Raw genomic sequence first — 23,233 nt, forward strand, 5'->3', positions numbered from 1 at the left:
GGCGGGCGGCCCGCGGGGGTCGGGCAGCGCCGCATCCTTCGGCGGGTCCAGCTGTGCCTGTGCGTGCCCCGGCGTGTCTGCTGCTCGTGAGTAAACTTACGAATATGTCAAACTTAGAAGTTACTTCTTGGTAAGCGTAGAGTACCACAGAAATTATTTCCCCCCCAAAAAATATGAAGGGAAAGGGGGAGTGTGCGTATTGTATGTGTTAACTGTAGTCAGCAGCTTTCCGCAGCAGAACTACTGTGCTCTTTGGAGGAAAAAAAAACCTCAGTCTTTTAAGAATTTGAGGTGGAAGCTTTTCCTTTGAGCCGTGAGGACGAAAGCGTGGGCACCTCGAGTGCAGGGTCCCCAAGCCTGGACTCGCTGCCCTGCTCGCAGGGAACTGCGTGAGGGTGGAAGATGCTCAGTGGGTGTGTCTTTGCCCCTGTGTGTGCCCTGAGGTGTGATCTGCTGTCAGCTGAGGGCCAACTTTCTCTCCTGCTTCTGGAGTTAAAGCAAAACTATTGTTAACTTAAAGAATAGCAGAATTTGGGTTGTTTGGGTCTGCCAAAGTTCAGCCCCTGCATGCAGTGTTGGGGAGCTTGGTGATGTAAATTTCTCAGAATATTTAAATGTGTTTAGTGCTTTATTTTTGTGCTGCTGTTTAAAATCAGGCATTCTTAATTTAAATCTTCTTCTTTCTCTGTCCTGATACCTTTAAAATACTTGTTTGGAGCCTTGCAGATGAGCCTTGTGTACTGCCCAGGGAAATCACCAGCGGATGGTTTGCATGTCTCGGGTTGCTCAGAAAGGCTGCAGGGACAGTAGTTTTTTCTTATTGTGAAAGCATAGACTATTAGACAAAGTATTACATAATACCAAACATTAAGATGTAATCTTGTAGACTTTTACTGAACCGACTTTCTGCAAGTTAGAGATGGAAATCAAAACCTTTTTTTTTTTCTTTTGCCCTTGTGAACTGGGTGAAGCAAAGTGCAGTAAGTATGCAGTGCGTAGAAATCCATATCGTCTAGCTCTCTATGAATGACGTTTTTATACAGTGACCAAGCTAAAAGATCTATGACCAACAACTTTTTTTATCCTCAACTGTATGGTTACCAAGAAATACAACCTAATCTCAAATTCCTTTTATAACACCCAAACTGATACATGCAGGAAGCTCTGTGCACATGGCTGGTCTTGTATGTACCGTGTCCAGGGTGCAACGCCAATAGTGCACAACTCTTTCTGCAGCCAGAAACTTGCTCTGACTTCATCCTGTGGGTACCTGCAGCTCTGACTGATGTGCATAGGCCCAAAGATTTATGTAATGTCATAGTTCAGGCTTGTGGGTTTTAGAAAACTTTTATTCGCAGATCACTGCAAAATTAGAGGAGGAGGTTTCGTACTGAGTATTTTTAATACTTTTGTGCCTGGAACTATATATTGTTTTTTCCTGTATAGCAGATGAATTTTTCTAAAACTGTTTTGACAGTTTTCTATAGTTTAGACCAGCTATGGTTCTTAAAGCATTCAATGTATAACAATAAAACTGCCATTGAAGAAAACTGCATTTAGTTACTTTTTTTTTTTTCTGGAATATGCTCCCTCCCCCTGCATAAAAGCATTGCCTTTGTATTTCTGTTCATCGTGGGTTTTGCGCTAGTTTTTTGTTTGGTTGCTTGGTTTTGTTGTGTGTTCTTGGATTTATTTTAAACAGATAGATATTCTGAATAGCTAACATGCTGTTTACCTACTTCTGCTATTTGAAATAGCAATATTCAATAAACTCCTGTTTATTGCTTTGTGATAAATTACTATGCTGTTATTCCATATGTGCAGCTTTTGATTTAGGTTATAGGAAGAGCTGGGAAAAGTTAGCTTGCCTTTTTTTTTTTTTTTTGACATACTCCTAAGGAAGCTAATACTCTGGTATGGTAGAATTGTTTCTTGAGAGAATAAATTCATTTCTCTTCATTGAAGGTTAAAGCTTGGCAGCTCTCTAGCGAGGAGTCTTGTGTAATAGCTGCTGTCTGGGCAGTGGTTTTGTTGGGGCGAGGATGACGTCTAGGCTGCTGTTAGTAATAGTTTGAATTTTGTAAGGTTGTCCTTAATTGAACGGCTCTCTTGTGTTTGACATTTGCTGTGACCTCTTGCTGTAAGCAGAGGGAGACAGTTAATGATTTTGAAGCTTGTCTTTCACTTAGAGCTGAAAAGGAGGATGTTTAGTTTTAGTTCCTGTTCTAACTCTCAGCCATGGTTGAATTTTCACTTTTTTTGATGTTCAATTGCATTCCTGTTATGCTTGGGGTTTTTACATACTTACAGAAAAAATTTATGCATGTACTGAGAATCTAGATACTTAAAGGTTGTTTTATAGATACAGAAGTCTTAAATGTAAGATTTGCTTATAATTATCTTGATTAATCAGTTAGTGTTTGCAGAGGACTATTAGAAGTTAGAAGCAGTGAAGAAAGAAATGAGGAGAAAATAGACTAAGGGTGGCAAATATGGGACTAAGAAAAATGGCAACGCATTGAAGTAAGAAGCAGAGACAGAGGGAAATGAAGAAATAACTGGGAAAGTGGGATGACACTAATGTTATGGCAGGGAAAGAGGAAAAATGTGGACTTTCTTTTTCTGTTTGACCCATCACTTATATTGTAATGAGTTAACAATCTGATGGAGGAGGAAAAGTTATTTTTACTTACCATTCCTTATGCTGGATTCTGCATTTGACACTTGTGTTGGGCAGAATCTCAAGCACGTAGAGAAGAATTGTATTGCAGACCCAGCTTAGTTATCTTAGTCTGCTTCTGGTTAACTGATTAACTAATTATGTGCACTACCTCAGTCCTGGGCTCTTCTGCTAAAGTAGTCCATGTGACTGGTTTGGCATGGTGTCTGTATGTATTTGTACCCCAGCAATGGTACCTGAAACTGGCAACTTGACCATTCAAAGTGTGGTTGGTGTTAACTGCTTTCCCTTATAAATAGCCTGCCTGGAATGTAAATTGCTGACCTGGGGGTGGTCTTTCCAGTCCATTGCAATTAGTTGGGCCTTTGGGCCCCTTCCAAAACAGTGCTTTCCAGCTAGGCATCACTGATTCTTTAATTCTGCAGAAAAATTAATTGCTTTTCCTTGAATGTGTTGTACAAAGGGATATTCTTCTGTCATACCAAACATCTAAATCCTTCTGACTGAAAAAGATGAGGTCCTTGATCTTGATCTAGTGAAGACTTGCACATAATGCTTGACATTAAGACAAGTAAGTCTCTCTATATTTGTATTTGTAGACTTGGATTCACTAAAGATGCCTGGAAAAATATATACATAGTTGTTTTGCCAATTATTAGGCCTAGCATAAAGGACACAGCCAGCATAAAGGTGAACCAATAACCAAATTGTATTTGATACCAAAGGGTCAGCACATGGGTGAGCACTGGGGGTACAAACAAGTCAGATTATACATAATCAACATCAATCCCACCGACCCCAACAACACCACACAACCAACAATGGGTGGAATAAATGGTGACATGCAGTCTCCCATAGAAGGGACAGGAAACAACCAAGTCAACAAACCAAACACATAAAACCAAGGAAGCCACATACTGAATCTCTCCACAGCCCACATTTACAAAAGCCAGACCTGACTGGAGCCCAGTCCCAGGGAGACAGGAGCTCCTTCCCCAACAGAGAACTCTGCACAGTGCATCCACCTCACAGACACTGCCCCTTCCTGCAAGTGGTCCCAGCTTTTATCCCTAAGTGGGACACCTGACCTTTGCTTACTGAATGTGGGACACCTGGGGCTCATTTACCCAATGGCTCTCCCTGCCAGGCCGGCTGCACCCTGGAGGGAAGCCTAAAGGCAAACTCACCCCCGTTTTGTGAAGGGCTGTGGGAATCACCCATATGGCAACCTTCATTTGGGCTTGGGGTTGAAACCCCAGCATTTCAATAGTTTATATATGCAAGACTGCTCCTATTTTTTTTTCCTCTTGACACAGTTGTATAGTAGTGTTTCTTCCATTTTTCATCTAGTATAAGCTGGAAGTGGCTATATTCTTGAATGACTCAGAATTCATTAAATAATGGAACAGTAGTTTTCCAAGCCAGCATGAAATGAAATAACTCTAAACATGTGTACAAAAATCAAGGAAAACACAGAGATATTTGTTACTAACGCTGAGGTATACTGCCAGATCTTGGGGTAATAACATTATTTGTGCCAGTGTGGTGGGTCATGCCAGGAGAAGAAACAGGTTCTGTCGCAGGGACAGAATGGATTTGGACAGTGCAGTGGTCAATCCAAAAATATTCCTTGATGGTAAAAGTTGTATTTTTTTTATTAAGGGGATAATAAAATTGTCTATTGTAATAAAAAGGGTTGTTATCCTTTTTGTTCCAATTTACTTGAGTGGGGGAAGGGGAACAAATCCCCTTTTAGCTCCCAATTGAAAACCCCTCAGGAAACCCTTCATTGACTCATTGGAGTATCTCTAAATCACTTGATACAGTGTTTGAGTTTGTTCAGTTTAATGGTAAGTATGTAAAATCTTGTGGACCGTGGGTGCTTTGTGTTTGGTTTTTTGTTTTTTGTTTTTTTTTTCTTTGTTTTGGTTTTTTAAACACAGTGTAGCTTTTGTATTTGTTACTATATAGTTCCTTTCCTTGTATCTCTTTCTTCCTCCTGTAGTATTCTGCATCTTTTTATTTTATGCCCCAAGCTGCCCCTTTTTAAAATGCAATTTGTATGTGTGAGGTTTTCTTTTTCTTTTTATGCAATATAGACTAAAATAAGTTTGTAGATTTTATGTGATGCAGGGGAAGCTGTTACTTTTCTCTGTCCCTTCTTTGAGCATGGTGAGACATGAAATGGTGCCTTTGTAGAATTCAGTAGGAGTTTGGTTGAGAGCGTTGCAGAATGGTTGAGGCTGTCAGGGATCTCTGAAGGTCATCCTGTTCAACCTCCCAGTTCAAGCAGGCTCACCTTGAGCTGGTTTTCCAGGTGCCTTTTGAGCATCTCAGAGGAGACCCTGTGAGCCTCTCTGGGCACCCTATGTTTCTTTGAGGTGGAATTTTAGAGGAGTCCTTAAAAGCTTTGTGACTGAGGATGAGTATTCGATGAAGGATACATCTTAAAACAAACCAAAACCACCACAATTTTTTTTTTCTGGGATTTGCTTATTGCTTATATATATATATATATATATATATGTTTGTGCTGATCAAACTCGCGAAAGATGGCATTTTACTCTACAGCTTGCTTACCTGGTTCTTCTCTTTCATTCAGGTTTCTTGTGATCTGTATCCCAAAAGAGGGTTTCGGTGTTTCTTGTGCTCATGCTCATTTCCTTTACAGCTATGGAGCAGTAGTGCAACTGCTTGCACTAGTAGCTAAAGGACCCCTTAACTCTGGAAGAATGCAACTTTAGTCTTGTCAGATTTAGGAGTTCTGGACAATGTGCATCCCAACACACATGCATCCTTCCTGTGCCTTTTCTCTCCAGGTCTGATGTTAGGACTGACACAGCTGATGCTGGTGTGTGCTACTTCTCTCTGTTCTCATGTCTGGAGATGCAGTTCAAGCAGACCTCTCTCTAGCTCGACTCCCACGTTTTGGAGGAGGTTTTCTGGGGAACAAACAAAATAGAGATTTATTTATTAATTTGCAGTTTGTGATGTGTTCTTAGAGTTTAAAAAAAAGGTCACAGGCTGTGAAATGTGTTAATGCATGACTAATGTTGCTACCTTTTTCTGTACTTTCCTTAGGATTCATTGAAATTATATTGTGTAAATCTAGTCTTGCTGCATAACTCAGGTATAACGTACAGCATAGTATGCAAGACTGCTTAGAATGAGGCATTTACTAATAGTTTTAGTATTATGTATAGCTTTTCAACCTAGGAAGCTTCCTAAAAGTGCAATGTAGAAGTATTAACTTCTTATCATTGGCTTACTATTTCCTGTTTAAATCTTTTTCTTGCAGTATTGGATAACAGAATAACAGAAGACCCTCTACAAGCATGTCAGAGTTCAGCATTATGTTGTTGTTGGATATTGGGATGCCCATAGGGAAAAGCTACAGAGTTCTCTTGGGGTCACATAAAACAGAACATGGACTGTCAAGATAGTTAATACTGAGTATTTCTTTAGTAACAATGAGTCCTACTTTGGAAACTGTATTCTGTCTGGCAAAAGTCTAAATTCTGTGATTAGGAAATATTTTCTACCTTTTATTGCTATGACTTTGTGTGGAGGTTACTTGGAAATGTTTGCTAGAAAAAAGTTTTGTAGAATTATTTGTCTTAATCTTGAAATCCATAAGGATGGATTATACGTATTTGTTACTCAGTCATGGAGCATGCAATTAGTACTTTGGCTGAACATGTATTATGCATTTAGTGAGGAGATTCTTTCTGTTGTAGCATTTATTCTAATAAACCCTATTTCAGTATGGATAATCCTCTTTTAACATAATTGGAACATGGAGCTAATACTTAAACGTCTTCAGTTTAAAGACTGATGGGATAGTTGTAGTATGCTACTGCAATATCGGTGAAACACAATGGAAGGGAAATATGAAGGAGTCACGTATTATAAGCATGACTGTGAGATTTTTGTACTTCATCCAATCCCATTTCTAGCAGTCTCATATGTGGTGGTATAGTCATTATAAAGACTTTAATTGGCTAAAAGCTTGCCAGCTTGCATTTGCCAACTATGCTGAAATCCTGGCCAAACATTTCAAGACCATGCAGTAATCTGCAGTTGGCTGAGAACAGCGGATATAAATAGATGATATGGTGCTGAATTACAATTGATTATTGAAATTCAGATAGTATGTAATAGATAGCCATAAAAAGGCAACATTGTTTCCCTGATACAGAACTTTAAATGAATGCAGTCTTTTTTTATTTAGCAAAGTTAATGTTTATCACAAAATCATAAAATCTAACTCATAGTTTCATGATTCTTTGCAAACAAAAATTTTTTCTGTTCTTAAAAAGAAAAGAGTTGTGGTCTACTATCTGGTTAGTTTCCAGTAGGAACAGTTCATTATTTTATTTTGGGGTTAGGCAAGTTGGATGAAGACATTGTATTTTATACATAAATTGCTTTTCAAGCATCTTGCTTTAGAAATCTTATTGGAGAGCAGTGATATCTAGCTGACAGTCTTCTCAAAATTATTTGCATTACCTCCTCCCAATAATAAAGAATATTTTGTGTCATATTGGAACTTTAAAAATGGTAAAATACAAAGTCTTATTCGTGGAGTCAGTTTTTACTAACCTGTGTTTAACTCCATAATGGTACTTTCCAGAGGCTAGAATAACATCAAGGTCCAATTACATGACATGTTTTGGCATATATTGTAAGGACTCATGGGATAAATCAGGCTGGAAAGGGACCTAACATCTCTAGAGCAGCCTCCTGCTCACAGCAAGGGCAGCTGTGGTATCTGGCCAGCTTTCTCAGGGCTTGATCCAGTCATGTCTTGAAAACCTCCAGGGGTGGAGCCTGCATAACCTCTTAGGTCAACCTGTGCTGCTGCTTGACTCTCCTCGCAGCGTAAACAGCATTATGGGTTTCTCCAGCCTGTAGGGTTGGTGTGTGCTTCTGTTTTAGATCTTGCTTTCGTTGTTTGTGTTGCCTAACAGGAGGTTTTACAGTTTGATTTTAGAAGAGGGTCAGTTCCCTGACTTAGGTGTTTCACCTATGTGCTTGGGCTGTTTCTTTTGCATGCAGAGAAATTGGGTGCTCAGAATCCAAGCTAAAATCCACTTCCTGGGACAGGAGGCGCAGAGAGCGAGGAGATGCCATACATGGGTTATGTTTGATATCCTGTCTCCATGGAGCTGAGGCATCTGAGGCAGTGCCAAGTATTGGGTGAGCAAGAAGTCCAAAGTCTGTCATTTGCAAAGCAGTATGTGAGGCTGAGACCAGGATCTAGTTCCAGAAGCTTTGTCACTTTGTATTGGGCAGCTATAAAAAAGAACGTTTAGTTGTTGACTTACCTCTTCTCCTCTGAAACTTGGGACCTGATTATGAATATTTCAGGTCATTTTAGGTCAAAGACAAGGAGGTTAGGTGGAAGCACTTTCAGTAGTTGTTCAAGTGACCTTGTATGTTGCTGCCTTCAAACTAGAGGTTGTTCTGTTGCAGGTGTCATGTGAGTGGTGATTTAAGGAATTACTTCTCTTCAAGCCCTTAGTACTTCCAGCACCATGTAGCTTGAAAAATGGGAAAGACATTCATTCAGCAATTCCACAGCCTGGGTGGGTTTTAACCCATATCTCCTGTACCCTACTATCTTAAGTTGCTGAGGGCTGTTTATGTGTCTTATGTTGAAACTCTGCAGCTGGATGAACAAACTCCAACATTCATGAGGGCAGGAAAGCATAATGCTATTTCCTTTTTTAGTGTGATGGCAATGATGAGAAAATGGACCGATGAGTGGTAATGCCACTGAGCTAGAGTTCGCTGTCTGCAGATGTAGTCTCTCAGGCTTTATCTGTGTTACTGTGAAGTTTCTAACTGCTGCTGTATTCACTAACGGTATTAATGATGGATACATCAACTGTCAGCATGCTAATAAGCATCATTAACTATCCTCGAAGCAGCTAAACAGCACAGCTGTTGAAAAGGCGGGGGTTGCATACAGCCTCGTGTCTGAGGTCTAATGGATGGACCTCAGTGAGGGGAAAACTTGAGGGCAAAAGCTTGGAGGCAGATGAGTCTAAGTGTGAGAGATTCTTCTTTTGATGTTTGCTTTAATGTTAACAGAGCACCAGCCTGCACTGGAATTGTTTGACTGGAATTGTATTGTTTCAGCGTCTAGCAATCCATGACCGTTTATTGCTTTCTGATGTTATTAAAATTGCAGTATGACATCTGAAAGTTTCCAAATAATGCAGTGAGCATGTTAATTCAGTTTTGACTTTGTTAGGGATACATTTTTTAAGTTAAAACATATGAGAAATGTTTCTTCTGTGTCTACCTGACAAAGGTTACTGTGCCTTCCTTGGTTACTTGTAGGTGCAGCTTTACTGGTAGGTTAACTTTTATTTTTTACTGGTTTCAAGGTGCTGTCTCATTTATGCTAAATGTTACAAATTTTCTTTTTAAAGCAAGTGTCTCCATGGGTAGATATTAAGAACCTATTACTGTACTTTCATAGTTTCATAATGCAAGTCTTCTAACCAATTCTTTTATGGGATTCTCTTTATGGTCTCTGGCGCAGAGCTTGGTCTCGGGATTGCTCAATAAAGACCAGACCTCTGAATGCTTTCTGTCATTCACAATAAATTAGACCATTTGCTAGTATCCGGCACAGCAATTAACTGTTTTAAACTCTTTTTGCCTATGAAGGAGCAAATCCCACTTGTGTTTGTGGGAGGATTGAGATGAGAAATGGCTTGCTTCTGCTGGGAGGGTGAGGTTAAACGGGTGTTGGGGTTTGAGATCTGTGGCACAGGGCGGAGTTCAGCATCTGCTGCCCCTTCTTAAACTCGGGATTCATGCGCTAAGGTGAAGGAGGGATGGGAGTGGATCAGGCTTCTGCTGAAGTCCTCCCCGGTTGCAGGAGGGAGCAGCACTGCATGGCTCAGCACTGGGTCACGGGGGCTGCTCTGCCCGGTGGCACCTCCCGGCCCTGGCTGTGCCCCTCACCCGCTGCCCTTGGCTGAGCGCACAAGGCAGGATTTGTCCTTGGCAGGACATCTGTGGCTTAGTGCTCTTATTCGCTGAGCCTTGTTTCTCGAGGCTCTGGGATCAATGCTATTTTATGTATCCAACAGAGTTTTAAAGGTTATGTGGGGCGTTGTGTGCAGGGCATGAACAAGAATCTCTTTATTACGCAGGCTGCCGGCATGTAGCAGCCTTCTAGAGTTGCTGGCAACTTTCAATGAATGATAAAGTTTTACTTTTTCTTACTAGCTTTATTTTTATGGCTGACATTTTAAAAGTTCTGAGCAAATATCTGTAAAGGGCACCAAGTAAGCTGAAAATTATTAAGATTCAAAGATATGAAGTACAGTGATGTAAATATTTAAAACACAAATCTCATTTATCCTTTCCCTCCTTTGGTGGATTATGTTAGAGACAATCCTGAGTGGGGTTCTGTTGCCCACCCCACCAATAGGAACCCCCATTTTTGCATGTGTTTAACTTTTTGTCTAGCTCTTATGCGAGAGGAATTCAGTAAAGGTATTCTTTATTCCAAAGAATTTTAAAGACTAGCAGAGACCTAAACCATATGAATTTATAATAGCTTTATAGCTTACCTGTTTCCAGCAAAGTTCTCTCCTTTGAGAGAATTTTTTGATTTCTGATTTCAAGGCACGATAGCTAAATGCAGGTGTTCTTGTGCACAGCAGCTAACATACCACATGTGTGTGCATATGTGACTTGTGCATATGTCTGGAGTGTTAGGCCCCTTGGCTTACACCTGGAATAATGTCAAGGGTGCAGAGGTACATAAGGAACAGTATTTGGATGCTTTCATATATCCAAACCATAAGCTGCTCTGCTCTATTCTTCCATTTGGAGGTATTAATTTCAACCGGAAAGTATGTTAAGAGCTACTTTACAGAAGCGTGCATCATTGATGAAGAGACTTGGAAGGATTTCAGATCTACTTCTGGTTTTGCATTAAATAGATGATTTCTGGTGTTTCTATTCCTCTCGCTTTGCTTGTCACTACAGTGTCTGTTTTTGCATTTCCCCGTCATATTGCTTCTTTTTGTCCCAGGAAGAGTCCTCGAGCCATTGCCTTCCTGCATAGGTAGTTTAGGGTGTGCTCTGCATTTTGTTCTGTGGCTGCAGGCACAATCTCTGCTTTGACCCATGGAGGGGAAACGGGCTCTTCCCTATTTACATTGTGTATATTAGTTACATTTTGTATAGCTTAATGCAGTATAACTCTCCCCTCAGCATAGTCCCCTTCTCTCAGACCTGCCTCTTGTATGTGTAGTGGCAGATTTTTGTGTTGTTTGCCTTGGTGTGAATTCTTATGCTTCAGCGAAGAGGAAACAAAGAGGGGAAAATACACTTTTTAAAAATACACCTTTTTTTTTTTCCTTTTCTCCTGTTTATTGTGGTCGTGGTGAGGAATCTTCTCTGGGTCCCAAATATTAAAAGAAAAGCCTGCAGCGGGCACAGACCAAAATCCTGTTCCAGTACTGTGAAGAACAGGGCAGGAGTTGATGTCTGGGACATATGGGGGCTTGAAAGGCACTCTGGCCTTTCACCTTGGTGGGGATCTGCTGGACTCTATGCCTGGCCACCACGGTCAGATCCTTGTGTCTTCCAGGGCTTTGCATGGCAGATGGCATGTTCCCTTCTAGGAGCCTTAATCTAAGTCTTAAAAATGCACATGAACTAATGGGGCAAGAGTGAAAAGGGAAACATGTGAAAGCATTGCTGAGCCATGAAAGAATGCGGTAGCTCATGCTTTCTGAGGTGCACAAAGAAGCTCTAACACTTAGAATTTAATTTAATTTGATATCATCCTTATTCACCATTAAATTAGTCTTCAGCTATTTGAACTTGTGTTGTTCATCTCCTTTCTTTGCTTTCTACACCATGTCATTTAGGAACACATACTGTGCTGCCTGGTCACTGGGAAAGGAGTGTCTTGAAGGAGCTGGTTCCTGCCTTTTCTTAAAAACAGAATTCTGAAATATGTTAGTGTTTTTAATACAAAATTAATAATAATTTAAAAATACCTGGATTTGTCTTTTGTCTTTCTGATATACTAAAATCTCACCATCTCGAGCACGTGTTAGTTTCCAAATTCTCTTATTTGAAATGAATTTTCTGTTTTCTGTCCATCTATTTGTTGTTTATATCAGGAAGTTCTACAATCTAAACAACTATTGTTTCTACCTGTCTTCTACCTAAAGGCTGGTGTGTCAAGTAGGGAAGACTAATAGAAAGTATATATTATACATTGAAAAATGTGGCCATATTTTATTTTCTACATTAAGAGTTTAATTATAAAAATTATAGTGGAGATTTGAATACAGAATTTAACTCAGTTTCATTATGAGGTATATAATTTGTAGTCTTGAAGCTCCAGCACAAGGAGCCATGTCATATGAGAATTTGAATTAAGAAATATTTTTGTCCAATGGAGAAATCTTCCAAAATATGAGCCATGTATTCAGTGAATATCCCAAACCATTAGAACTTTAAAAGGATGAAAGATGATATTTTAAGAAAATTTCCTGATCAAACTCATTTTTTCTGTAGGTAAGGAGATAATTCATGACTTTTTAATACTTGGGATTTGTGGTAATCAATGCTCCTCACATAAAAGGATGTATGAGCAGCATCAACTAATAATGGAGTTCTTTGATTATCATCTGTAGTTTTACTTTAAATGCTATGAGCATTGCCATTTAGCCAGTCTGGGATTAAATTAAATTTGAGCTAATTTAAAAAACAAACAAAACCCAGCAAACAATAACAAACAATACAAAACAATAAACAAAACCTTAAAGAACTTCAGTCTGAATATAAGTTTGGCAGTGCAACATTGTCTTGTCATATGGTATTTGGGAAAGCTGAGCTTTCCCAAAGTTGAATCTTTACAAGGTATTGTGTTCCTCTGAAAATTTATTAGGGATGTCAATGAAGTGCAGCGCTTAGTTTTGCACAAGGAGTTCACCAAGAGTAATTCTTAAACGTAGCAGAGTTAATCTGAACTACTGGGGAGGGGTGTGGTGGTGGTGGTTGATTGGTGGACATGAGTGATTTTTTTTTTTTTTCTTTTGTTATTCAGGATCCCTCATTTAAAATGACACTCTATAATAAAGTCCCCAAATCAGGCCAATAAGTGTTAGTGACTGAACTTGTAATCTTTCAATATTTTATTATTATACTTCTCCTTTTTTCTTTAATTTCAAAAGCATTGTTTCTGCAAAGAAAGGACTCCGTGACAGTTTATAAACAAATCTATATAAATGCTTATAAATGTGTGTGTATAGAGGAAAAAAAATGAAATATGTAGCCCTATAGTTCATTTTGTATTGCAATAGAAATATATTGACAATTTATCTACAAATTTCTTTTCAATTATCAGTATTATTCATTCAAAGAGTGTAGCTATCAAACATAATGAATAAATATTTTGAAGGTGCAGATTTTTTAATTTTTATTTTTAGGATTTAGTTAAATAGAACAAGACTAAGAATGAAATAACCTCTCCCTCCTTGGTTTGGTCTACATTAATTCCACCCTATATACTCCCTTGAGAGCCTGCTGCCTGCAACACCTTCCCAGCCCAAAGTTAACAGTTTCTTTCTTGTGGGTAGTGAGAGATCTTGGTGAGGTCATTTGGGGAGCAAGTCAAGATCCCTCAAGTCAGTTTGTGGAAGGCTGCTTTAGCTCGTGCCACTGGAGATTGAAGGGCAGCATGTGAATCCCATTGCCTGAGAGTAAATAGATGGTTCAGTTCATGTAATGCATAATTTCTCTGCTTTAAAGTTGAAACTGAGTTCATGTTTATTCCTTTGAATGGTTCATATTTAAAAATGAAGAGTAATTATCTGTAGTGGCACACTAAATAAACTGCTTTTTTTCCTCTTCAGAAACACTTTTTCCCCTGGAGTATTCAGCAGCAGCAATATAAGGCAGTTGCTGTATTCAGAGAATATGATTTCTTCCCTGGCCCTGCTTTTTCACTGAACTTTTATCTTGCTAAAATGAATATTTTACTATTAAGAACACTTGGTCACATCTGGCACTTCTTGAAAATGGTTGCTTTTCCAAGAATAGCATGCAAACATGAAATCAGAATCGCAAGCAGATGTTCGCTAATATGGCCATAGATAACCTTTCAGCTTCATGCTTAATTTTCATAAATAACCATCTGTAAAGAATGCAGATTAATGGAGAACAGAGATAATCTCTGTCAGTGTTAATATGTTAACTTTATTGTGTTTCTGATGTACTTGTTACTATAAAATAACATTATTTATTGTATAAAATTGTTAGCTGCTGTTTTTGGAAAACTGAGTTTTTGTCATTGCCTTTTTACAACCCGGAAATGTTTGCTTCTTTTTTAAAGAACACAAGATGACTACCTTGGTCAACAAGATTGCTAATTATGGCTTAATTCTTATATCCATCTATGTATTATTTTCAGAGTGTTGCAGAACAGAGGGAATTTCTGGCTCTTTCTCCTTGCTTGCCTTTGCATTTTCAGTGAGTTTGGCGTGGCTCTTGCAGCAGGGCTGATAAAAGTGAGGTGTTGGCTCACTTGACTGCTGGCTTTGAAGAAGCTCATTCAAAATATAAATAAATCTGTTTATAAGGCAGATTCTTATAATTTTTCCCCCTTTAAATTATATTTAGTTTTGGATAGTCCATCTTACAGATGCAGCTGACAGTAGTTTTCCTTCACTGAAAGGTCTGCTGTCACTGCTGGAGTGGGAGACAAAGGCAGACCTATGCTGCTCACTGCCTGTGGCCTTCTGGAGAGGCCTTCGTCATAGGGGGACCTTAACTGGTGGCAAAATGTAGTCAGATGCCATCATAGGGAAGGCATGACATGGGAAAATGTCAGAAATGCCCCTTAAGCGCTGTGGTGTCTGGGTGCTGTAAGCCTGAGGTGACTGCCATCTGCTTTCTGCTGAGGCACCCAGTACATCATGTCTCTAGTGCAGCTCTTGGTGGTGTTTTGGGAGTTCAGGATGGGGGTAACTACATGTGAATCTGAAAGAGGGTTAGCAGAGGCAAGTTTGGAGACAAATGTGAATTCCCAAATCTACTTGCCCAAGGGACGATGTGTGAAGTACATCGGCACAGTGCTGCCTGGCCCGTGCCACTGGCTGGCCCCTGCAAACACCCTCCCCTGGCTCCAGAGAGCTGTGCTTGCTGGTGGCACTGCATGGCTTAGCAGGACCCGGAATTGGGCATGTGGAGACAGGACAGCTGGGTAAGTGCCACAATGTGTTAATGTGAGAAAACAACAAACCCATAGAAGGTGTATGTTTGGGGTTTTTTTGTTTGTGGGGCTTTTTACATTTTTTTTTCTGTTAAGTTTAGAAACATCTTGCTTGACATGAATATTGACATTCCTCAGGAAAAAAGTGTTGTGGTTTAAACTCAGAGGGCAACTTAGCACCTCACAGTTGCACTCTCACACCTTCCCGTTCAGGGAAGAGGACAAGAAAATAAAAGGTTTGGAGATTGAGACAAGGACAGGGAGGGATGATTCACAGTTTGTGGTCACAGGCAAAAGACAGACTTTACTTGGGAAGAAAGAGAACATACCACTAATTTACCAGAGTAGTACAGTGAGAAATACATCACATCTCAAAAACACCTTCCCCTCAGCCCTCCCTTCTTCCTGGGCTCAGTTTTGCTCCTGATTTCTCTACCTCCTCCCCTCCAGCAACACAGGGGGGAAGGGGTTATGGTCAGTTAGTCACCTGTTTTTTCTGCTGCTCCTTCCTCCTCAGGGGGAGGACTCCTCACACTCCTCCCCTGCTCCAGTGTGGGGTTCCCTCTCATGGGAAACAGTCCTCCGTGGTCTTCTCTGATGTGGGTCCCTCCCAAGGACTGCAGCTCTTCATGAGCTGCTCCAGTGTGGGTCCCTTCTGTGGGCTGCAGTCCCCCCAGAAACAGACTGCTCCAGTGTGGGCTTCTCTGAGTCCTGTCTCTCACCTGCTCTGACGTGGGGTCCTCCATGGGCTGCAGGTGGGCATCTTCTCCACTATGGATCTCCATAGGATTCAGGAGGACAGCCTGCCCTCTCACATGGGTTGCAGGGGAGCCTCTGCTCTGGCACAACTCCCCCCTCCTTTCTTCCACTGACTTCACTGTTTGCGTAGGTATCTCCCTCACAACTCCTTCTCACAACTGTTTTCCCTTCTTATATACCTTTTACAGTGGTGCAGCCACTGTCACTAACTGACTTGGCCTCGGCCAGAGGTGGGCCCAACTTGGAGCTGCGGGAGCTTTGAGAAATGTCTCACAGGACCCACCACTGTAACCCCTCCCCCACTACCAAAACCCTGCCACACACACACAAATCCAACACATGAGCATAGAAACTACATCTCTGCATCTAAATTCATAGATGATGTAGAAGAACTGTTTGGGAAAAAGAGCACAGCGATAAGAATTCATTAGAGCATTGCTCGCATTATAGTTGAAATACCTTCAAAGAGAAGCTAACAATTAAAATAAGTTCAAAAGTAGAAGAGCCTTGCAGGCCTAGGGAAGGGGTGGGTAGAGGCTTATCTGTTAGCAAAATAACCCCAGCTAGAATATTATTTTACATCCCCTGTTCTCTAGTTAGCTCCCTTGGTAATTTACAAATGGAAAATAAAATTTACAATTATAGCTGATTAGATATTATGAGTTCTCCACAAAGCATGTTTGTGTTCTGTATGCAATTATTACAGAGTTGCTGGGCACAACTTGGTAGTTGAATTTGAGTTATCTTTTGTGTTCAAGCAATTTAGCTTCTTCTGTTTTGTATGAAAAATGAACTGTGTTCTCCTCAAACTACAGCAATCTTTGGATAAAGGATATTTTGTATGATTTTTTTTTTTTACCAGTAAATATTTTCCTACTTGATAGTGAAAATTAGCCTAATTTAATCAAGTATAGTCTATACAAACCATTTTGATTATGACAGTTGTGATTGTGTAGACTGTATTCGGGTTTAAATAAGCAGTGTTGCCATTCTCAATTTGGAAGACAAACCCAGCAACTCTCTCTGGCTCCTCTGCCTTCTCCTGGCTTACTTACCTGTACATGTTCATGTATGTCAGCCCTCTTAATCCCAGATGTGAATCGGCAGTTCTTGTTAATGGATTGTCTGGGCTTGTTCTGAAAAATGCCACTTGTGCGTCTTGACGTGGATGTTGGAGGCAATACCAAAGCATCTTTCCAGTGCCACGCTCTTTTGCTGGGAAACTGAAGCAAGAAGAGACAGAGGCACTGGGATTCTGCCTTTTGATTTCTCTTTGGGTAGTTTGAGACTCACTAATGCAGCCAAAGGTTTTCAGATGTGACCAGAGATTGCCTACTGTTATGCAGTGTTCTTAAAAGTACTTTTATTTTGAAGTTTTTAGAGAGCATAGGCTATGATTATCAACTACAAGACTGTGGATATGGACTGTTGGCCTTAAATTTGGGAAATGTCACTTAAACCGCTATCAGATGCAAGTTAAAGGGCAAATCGTATAATTATCTCAGCCTTCTGGTAGATTAACATTAATTGTTTGGTGTACTTCTGGTAATGCTCATTATTTCAAGGTATTATCACCTTGAACCTAAATCACATTAATTGCATAATTAATCTTTAAACTCATACTGTTACTCTTCAATGACTCAATGTTATTCTTTTAAACTATCTTGCTTCTAGATATAATGTTTTATTTGAAATGACTAAAAGTAATTTACAAGTGGATGAAGCTTGGAAATTGGGTATTGGTGAAATAAAGCTGAAAGATAGTATTACAAATGCTGGGAGCTCAATTTCTTCAGGCATATGTCAACTATGTCTTGTGATGAAACACTAAAGGGCAGCTGATACTTTAAAAGTCAGATCATCTGTTTGCTAACAACTGCTACAGGGCATCACTACTGGGTTAAAAATGTTTGGTTTTGAGATCCTTGCAATGTTTTCTGGTGTGAATAGTTGTACACTTGCTCATACTTCCAGCTCTAATTGCATTTTTAAAACAATGTTTTGGTTAGTTAACCCTGATGTATTGTTTGCAGGGTGTCTGTGGGAGGCCATCAGTGCCGGTTTCAAAAGGGGCTTCGGCACATTCACTCTCAACTCACTTTTTTCTTGTTCTAGGTTTCCCTGAAGCCACAGCCTGCTGGCAGCCACCGTGCTGTGATGCCCCGGCATGCCTCATGGCAGAGCTACCCGGCCACCCCGCTGGAGCGTGGCACTCCCCTGTAGGGAGCTGGGTAAGTGTGAAACCTCATCCCTGGTGTGGAAAACGCTGCCTGCCCACATCTCTACTAAGTTCAGTCACAGCAGTAGCTGTGACAAACCTGGTGATGTGGGCTGCTTTCGTCAGGCCCTTCTTATGTGTCTTATTGCGCTCTTCTGGCTTGGTGTACATCAGAAGAAGGTCTGCTGGGTAGTGATGGATGGATGTGTGTTTTCTTATTTCTGATGTGCTTGGGAGAGTTTCCTCTAGAGAGGTGGTTATGTGTGTTGGATGGATAGGGAGAATGTAGGGCGAGAGTTAATAGTTGTTCACTAAGTTGTGAGTTGTCCCTTCATTGTCTCTTTCTTTGTACAAAAGATAAGCATTGAGGTAGAGAAGGTAGATTAGAGGAGGTGTGTCTGACATGTCCTTTGCTGCCCTCTTTTTAAAAGAGCACGTTTCCAGAAAATTGTTGTTATTTTCTGCCATGAACAATGTTGATTTCCTTCACACACTGTGAATCCCATCACATCTTGCATGTGTTGCTAAAATTTGTTAGGTGGTATTACCTGTTATGGAATAATTACTCTCTCTGCAGTACTCCAGTTGAATCATATCCGTTTTGCAAAATTAGGGTGTGATAGGTAGCTGGGACCTCCTATTTGACACTCCAAGAAAGTAATTTGGCCGTTTTCAGTGCCTGAACTGTAATTGGGCTATTCTTCATTGTTTTATCAGTGTATAGATCAGTATGTCTGCTAGGGAGTCTTGCTGAGCCACAGCAAACACTGCTTATGATTCTCATACTTTGGAATAAATCTAGATATTTACGTGTCAGTGGTTGTGGGTTTATGGATGGTTATCAGCTGTTAGAAGTGTGGACTTCTGGACCTGGATCTTTATCTTAATAGCCTTGGCAAGAAGTCCCACGGGTCTAACAGAAATCTCTAGGAATTAATCCAGCTGGGCTGTATGTCCAAGGGGGAGGACGATTAAAGTACCGATTAGTATCTGATAGTTTGCTTTAACTGTATGTATGGGCAGGAAGGAGAGATGTGTCTGAAATGAAGAAATATTGTCTCGGTTTTGTACAACAGAGAACAGTCCAGCTAAAACCTCTTGGACAGTCTGGAGCCTGAATACTCCAAGCAGAGCTGAGAAGAAATTGTCCTGTTTTATGTAGATAATTATCAGGCCAATGCTGAGATGGTTCCTCAGACCTTTGGTTTAGGAAACTTGTAGATAAGTGGTGGACTGTTGCCCTTTGGATTTAATTTAGACTCTGACAAGAATGCATTTTGATTCTCTGAATTGCCTGAGGCCAAATGGTTGCATTTTTGGTCTGCTACTGTGGTTGCTTTAGCAAGTGCCAGCTCATTTATGCAGTGATTGACTTTCATGGTCAGTGTCTGGATTAATGGTGGAAGAAGCTGCTGATATTGAAAAATAGTCTGATTCTCAGGAAATTATTCTATGAAAGTCATGCTGTTAACCAGTTATTTTCCATCTTGTCTCATCATCTTGTTTGTGAGAAGATGGTTGAGAGGGAGAGGCTTTTCTGACTGGAAGCCCATGATTTCAGAGGACAGTCTGTCGAGCCAGTTGTCCTGCCTTCCCTTGGAATGGAGATTACCTGGCCAAAGGGTCTACCAGCATGATCGGATCTAGTAAGTTATTTTGTTAAACTGGACCACATTGGTAGATCTTGATAGCACTGACTGTGGCCTGTTGTTCTGGTGGAGAAGGGGTGGTGTGTTGGGGCAGCTCCTTTGGGAGAACTTTCGGTGATGGTAGGTGATTGTTGTTGCTCTGAAGCAGTGTGAATTGTTGTGTGAACCTGCCTGTGAAATCATTGTCAGCAGAGCACAACTAATATGCTGGTAACAGTCACTTTAACATCTGATTATGTCCTGTTCAGGGAATAAAGACATTGAGGAGCATGGTTGCTCTCTGTGTCCCTGGAGGGATTGCACCCTTACTTGCACTTTGGGTAGGTTGTGGCAGCCACCCCTGCTCTCCTCATCTTGAGATCTGATTAGTGGATTCACCTTGTCTCTGGGTTTCTGAGATTGAACCACTGTTAGCTCAGATGTCTGAAGCTGTTGTTGTTCACTATGATTTGCATTCACTATTAAATGCCTATAGACAGACTGAGTTTAAATTCACCTTACTGCTGTGTTTGTAATTCTGAGGGCCAGGTTCTGAGTCTGTGCAAGACACCTTTGAATCTGAAGTACTACTCTTTTTTTTTTTAAAGTAGGTTTAGTACTTGCAAGTGACCTCCCCTTTGGGATTTTCTTATTAACCCAAGCTGGGAGACAGCAAAGCTTTGAAGTTCGGTCCGGGAAGGTGGTGTCTCAATCTTTCCCTGTAAATCTGGTTAGTGCCACTCCAAACTTTAATATCTACTTTAAGTACATCTTCAGATTTTTTTTTAAACTCTTTCCACAGCTGATTGTTCATTTATTTTATTTAGAATAGGGTGGGCTTAATTCAGTGGAAATTTGCCTTATGGTTGTTTTTCTGTATGAGCACTTTCCAGCAGTTGATTTTTAGATCAGTTTCAGTTGAGTCACATCCAGCCATGACTGGCATTCACTGCAGGTTTATTCTTGGTTTTGCAAATAACTTTTTAACTGGTTTGGTTATACCAAATGGAATAGGTTCATTTTAGGCAAACTAATCTCAAAATGGAAATGGTTATGTGATAGAGTGGCACTGTAGCTCATGGCCACTCCCCAGTCTCAACCAAACCAGTGTGGATTCCCAGTGCTGAGCTGGAGTTTTGTTCCAGTTCAGTACAGTGATTTTTAGGAGCTGAAAAGAAGCCACTGCAGTAGCTGGATAGCTGGGGGCGAAGGCTGTCAAGCCTCTTGAGCTTCATCAACCTGGCACTACTATACTGCTCCCAGGCTTGTAGTTGGAGAATCCTGTAAAAATGAGGAGGTTAAAGGGTATTTTGTGATTGGGGTTTTTTTGTGTGTGGGTTTTTTTTTTTGTTTTTTTTAACTGCTATTTATTGCTGCTACCCTTGCTGCTATGGGTATTCACTACATGTATTTGGCTGTTGCTTTACATGCTCATCACTTACAAATGTGCATGTTCTGAAGGTGTTTTTCTTTTCACTGCTGTTTTTCAAATCTACTGTTTTTCCTGGGGGTGGTGGGGAGTGTGTGTGTGTTCATGGGTTACATGGTATTTTTCACTTCACGTTTTCTTTCTCAGTCCTCATCTCTGGATATGTATTCACGTTGGGTGTTTGTATTGCAAGCGCGCAACTTGGAAATGGGCTTTCCTTGACAGCATGCGTAAGGCACTCACACTCTGCCTTTCCCGTGCCTGTGTGCATAAGCAAAACTGATGTACCTGATACATGATTTTCACTTTATCATTTGAATGAGTCAGAATTCTTTTACTTTATGGATTTTGCATTTGCCAGTGTGTTGCTCTTAGGACTGGTTTCTCTCCTTGCTCTTTTGTGTGTATCTGGGGCTGTGTGGCTTCTGCAGTTCTTTTCTGCTTTCACCTTTCTTTGGCTGCTAATCAAGAGAGAACATCCTAACTGTATGGCACTTCTCTATCACCCCTTCCCTCCTTTTTATTGATTTCTTTCCTTCCTTTCTGGGATGACTCTAAACTTTGCCCATCTTGTATTGCAGATATTCTCATGAGGTGATTGTATTGTATGGGAAGAAACTATCCTGAGCAAATGCTCAATTTGTTGATCTTTTAAACCCTACCCAGTTTAAAAAAAAAAAAAAAATTAGTAAGTATGTTTGCACTTTTTTTTTTTTTTTTTTTTTTTTTACTTGGTCAGTTTGGATTCTTTCTCAGACCTGGAAAGTCAAGAGACTTGGCACTGAGACTATTTCCCTATCTCTGCATCCATATATATATTTTATAATAAAATCTGAAAAATTATTCTTTTGAAGACTGCAAGATCCGGAAAGAGGCAGATTGTCTGTAAAAACAAGTACTGCAAGACTCTTTTTATTTCTTCTGTGCTCTAAGATGTAGTTCTTAGGAGCTCCTGGATCCTGACATGCTGAACACAGCTGTGATGAAGAGGCGCCATGTTCCTCCTTATCTTTTTCATGCTGGAGCAGATTCAGTTACCACTTACTGTAGCCTCAGTACTGTAGCCCTCAGCACTGCCCTAGTACATTCTTGGTGAGAACATAAAGATATCTGTTTTAATTGGAAAGTTAAATTTATCTGCTCTCTGAGATGATAGTTCCACTCTCTCCTCCTCAAGCTGTGGAAATGCTGTGTCTTCCACTGAAATCCCAATAAGGAGACTATCTACCATCATGTCCCGAGAGCCTGGACTCAGCACTTGTCATGGCCATGACCTGGGCAACGTTAACACAATAAATGCATGATGATTTATGGAGAGCCCCAGAGCATTATGCTTCTCCTTAGGCAATGAGCCTATAGCCATTTTCAAGGCAGGTACATCTTAAGATAAAAAGTGCCCACAGCATGTAGACTGAGAAGTGAGTCTCACCAGATTGGTGTTGATTCCCACCACCTTGCCAAGAGATAGAACTAAGAGGTGTTATCTTCTTTTTTTCCCTTATTTTATTCAGGAGGACTTACAGGTCCCTCTGTGGAAGAAAGGAACCGTCTTTTAACATTGCCAGTCCTCCACTGGGGGTAGTATCTTGAGGAACTGCTTGATTTCATCTTTGTTCCTCATTAGCTGCAAAGCTATCTTGGACTCTGACCATCTGATTGCTCCTTCAAGAAGGGATGTTTACTTTCCTCTGGAATGGGAGAGGGTGAATTTTGGCCCCTCCTGATCTTGAGGAGGATGAATAATTCTTCCAGTGAGAACTGTAGAAGAACACATTATTGGCAGTGGGGAACATGGCTAGGGAAACATATGGGACTTTTCCATAGTCTTAAGCTTCAGCTATTAATGTAAGGACATGGGGGCTGAACCCTGTATCAGGATAGAGAGATTTCTTGCTTCTGTGAGGAAGTTTTAGTTGCTCATTATTCACCAGTTGATGATCAGTTGGTGTTTGCTATCCCTGCAGGGTTGAAATGTGTGAGTCTGTTGTCATGTATGGGGACTTCTGCCCAAATCAGACAGTTCTGAAATTTGGTAACATTGTGTGTCAGTAGCTTGAACCTGGGACCGAGTTCTCACTTCTGCATTTTTTCTGCTGAGGTGTTTTTTTCCCCTTTTTCTATCACCATTTTCAGGGGAATGGGAAACATCTGTCCTGTGTGCCTGACCCTTCTCTGGAGAGTGTTTATCCCTAGCAAAGTCTTAAATTCTCCTTCAAAGCTCCTTCCCAGTTTTGTGTCAGTACAGCAGCTTCTGTCT

At 40.6% G+C, this 23,233-nt stretch overlaps 1 protein-coding gene across 1 annotated transcript in view; it reads left to right on the top strand.

The window, feature by feature from the left end:
* The first annotated feature begins 15 nt into the window (after positions 1–15).
* KIAA1217 (KIAA1217 ortholog) overlaps positions 16–23,233 on the top strand; it is a 363,024-nt gene continuing 339,806 nt past the window's right edge. Inside the window, exons 1-2 of the mRNA XM_026843357.1 lie at positions 16–86; positions 17,817–17,932. Of these exons, the coding sequence (XP_026699158.1) occupies positions 17,869–17,932 (64 nt within the window). The 5' untranslated portion in view covers positions 16–86; positions 17,817–17,868. The remainder of the gene's footprint in view (positions 87–17,816; positions 17,933–23,233) is intronic.

The sequence above is a fragment of the Athene cunicularia genome (genome assembly GCF_003259725.1).
Source record: "Athene cunicularia isolate RWA chromosome 2 unlocalized genomic scaffold, athCun1 chr2_part1, whole genome shotgun sequence".
In the NCBI taxonomy this organism is placed as follows: domain Eukaryota; kingdom Metazoa; phylum Chordata; class Aves; order Strigiformes; family Strigidae; genus Athene; species Athene cunicularia.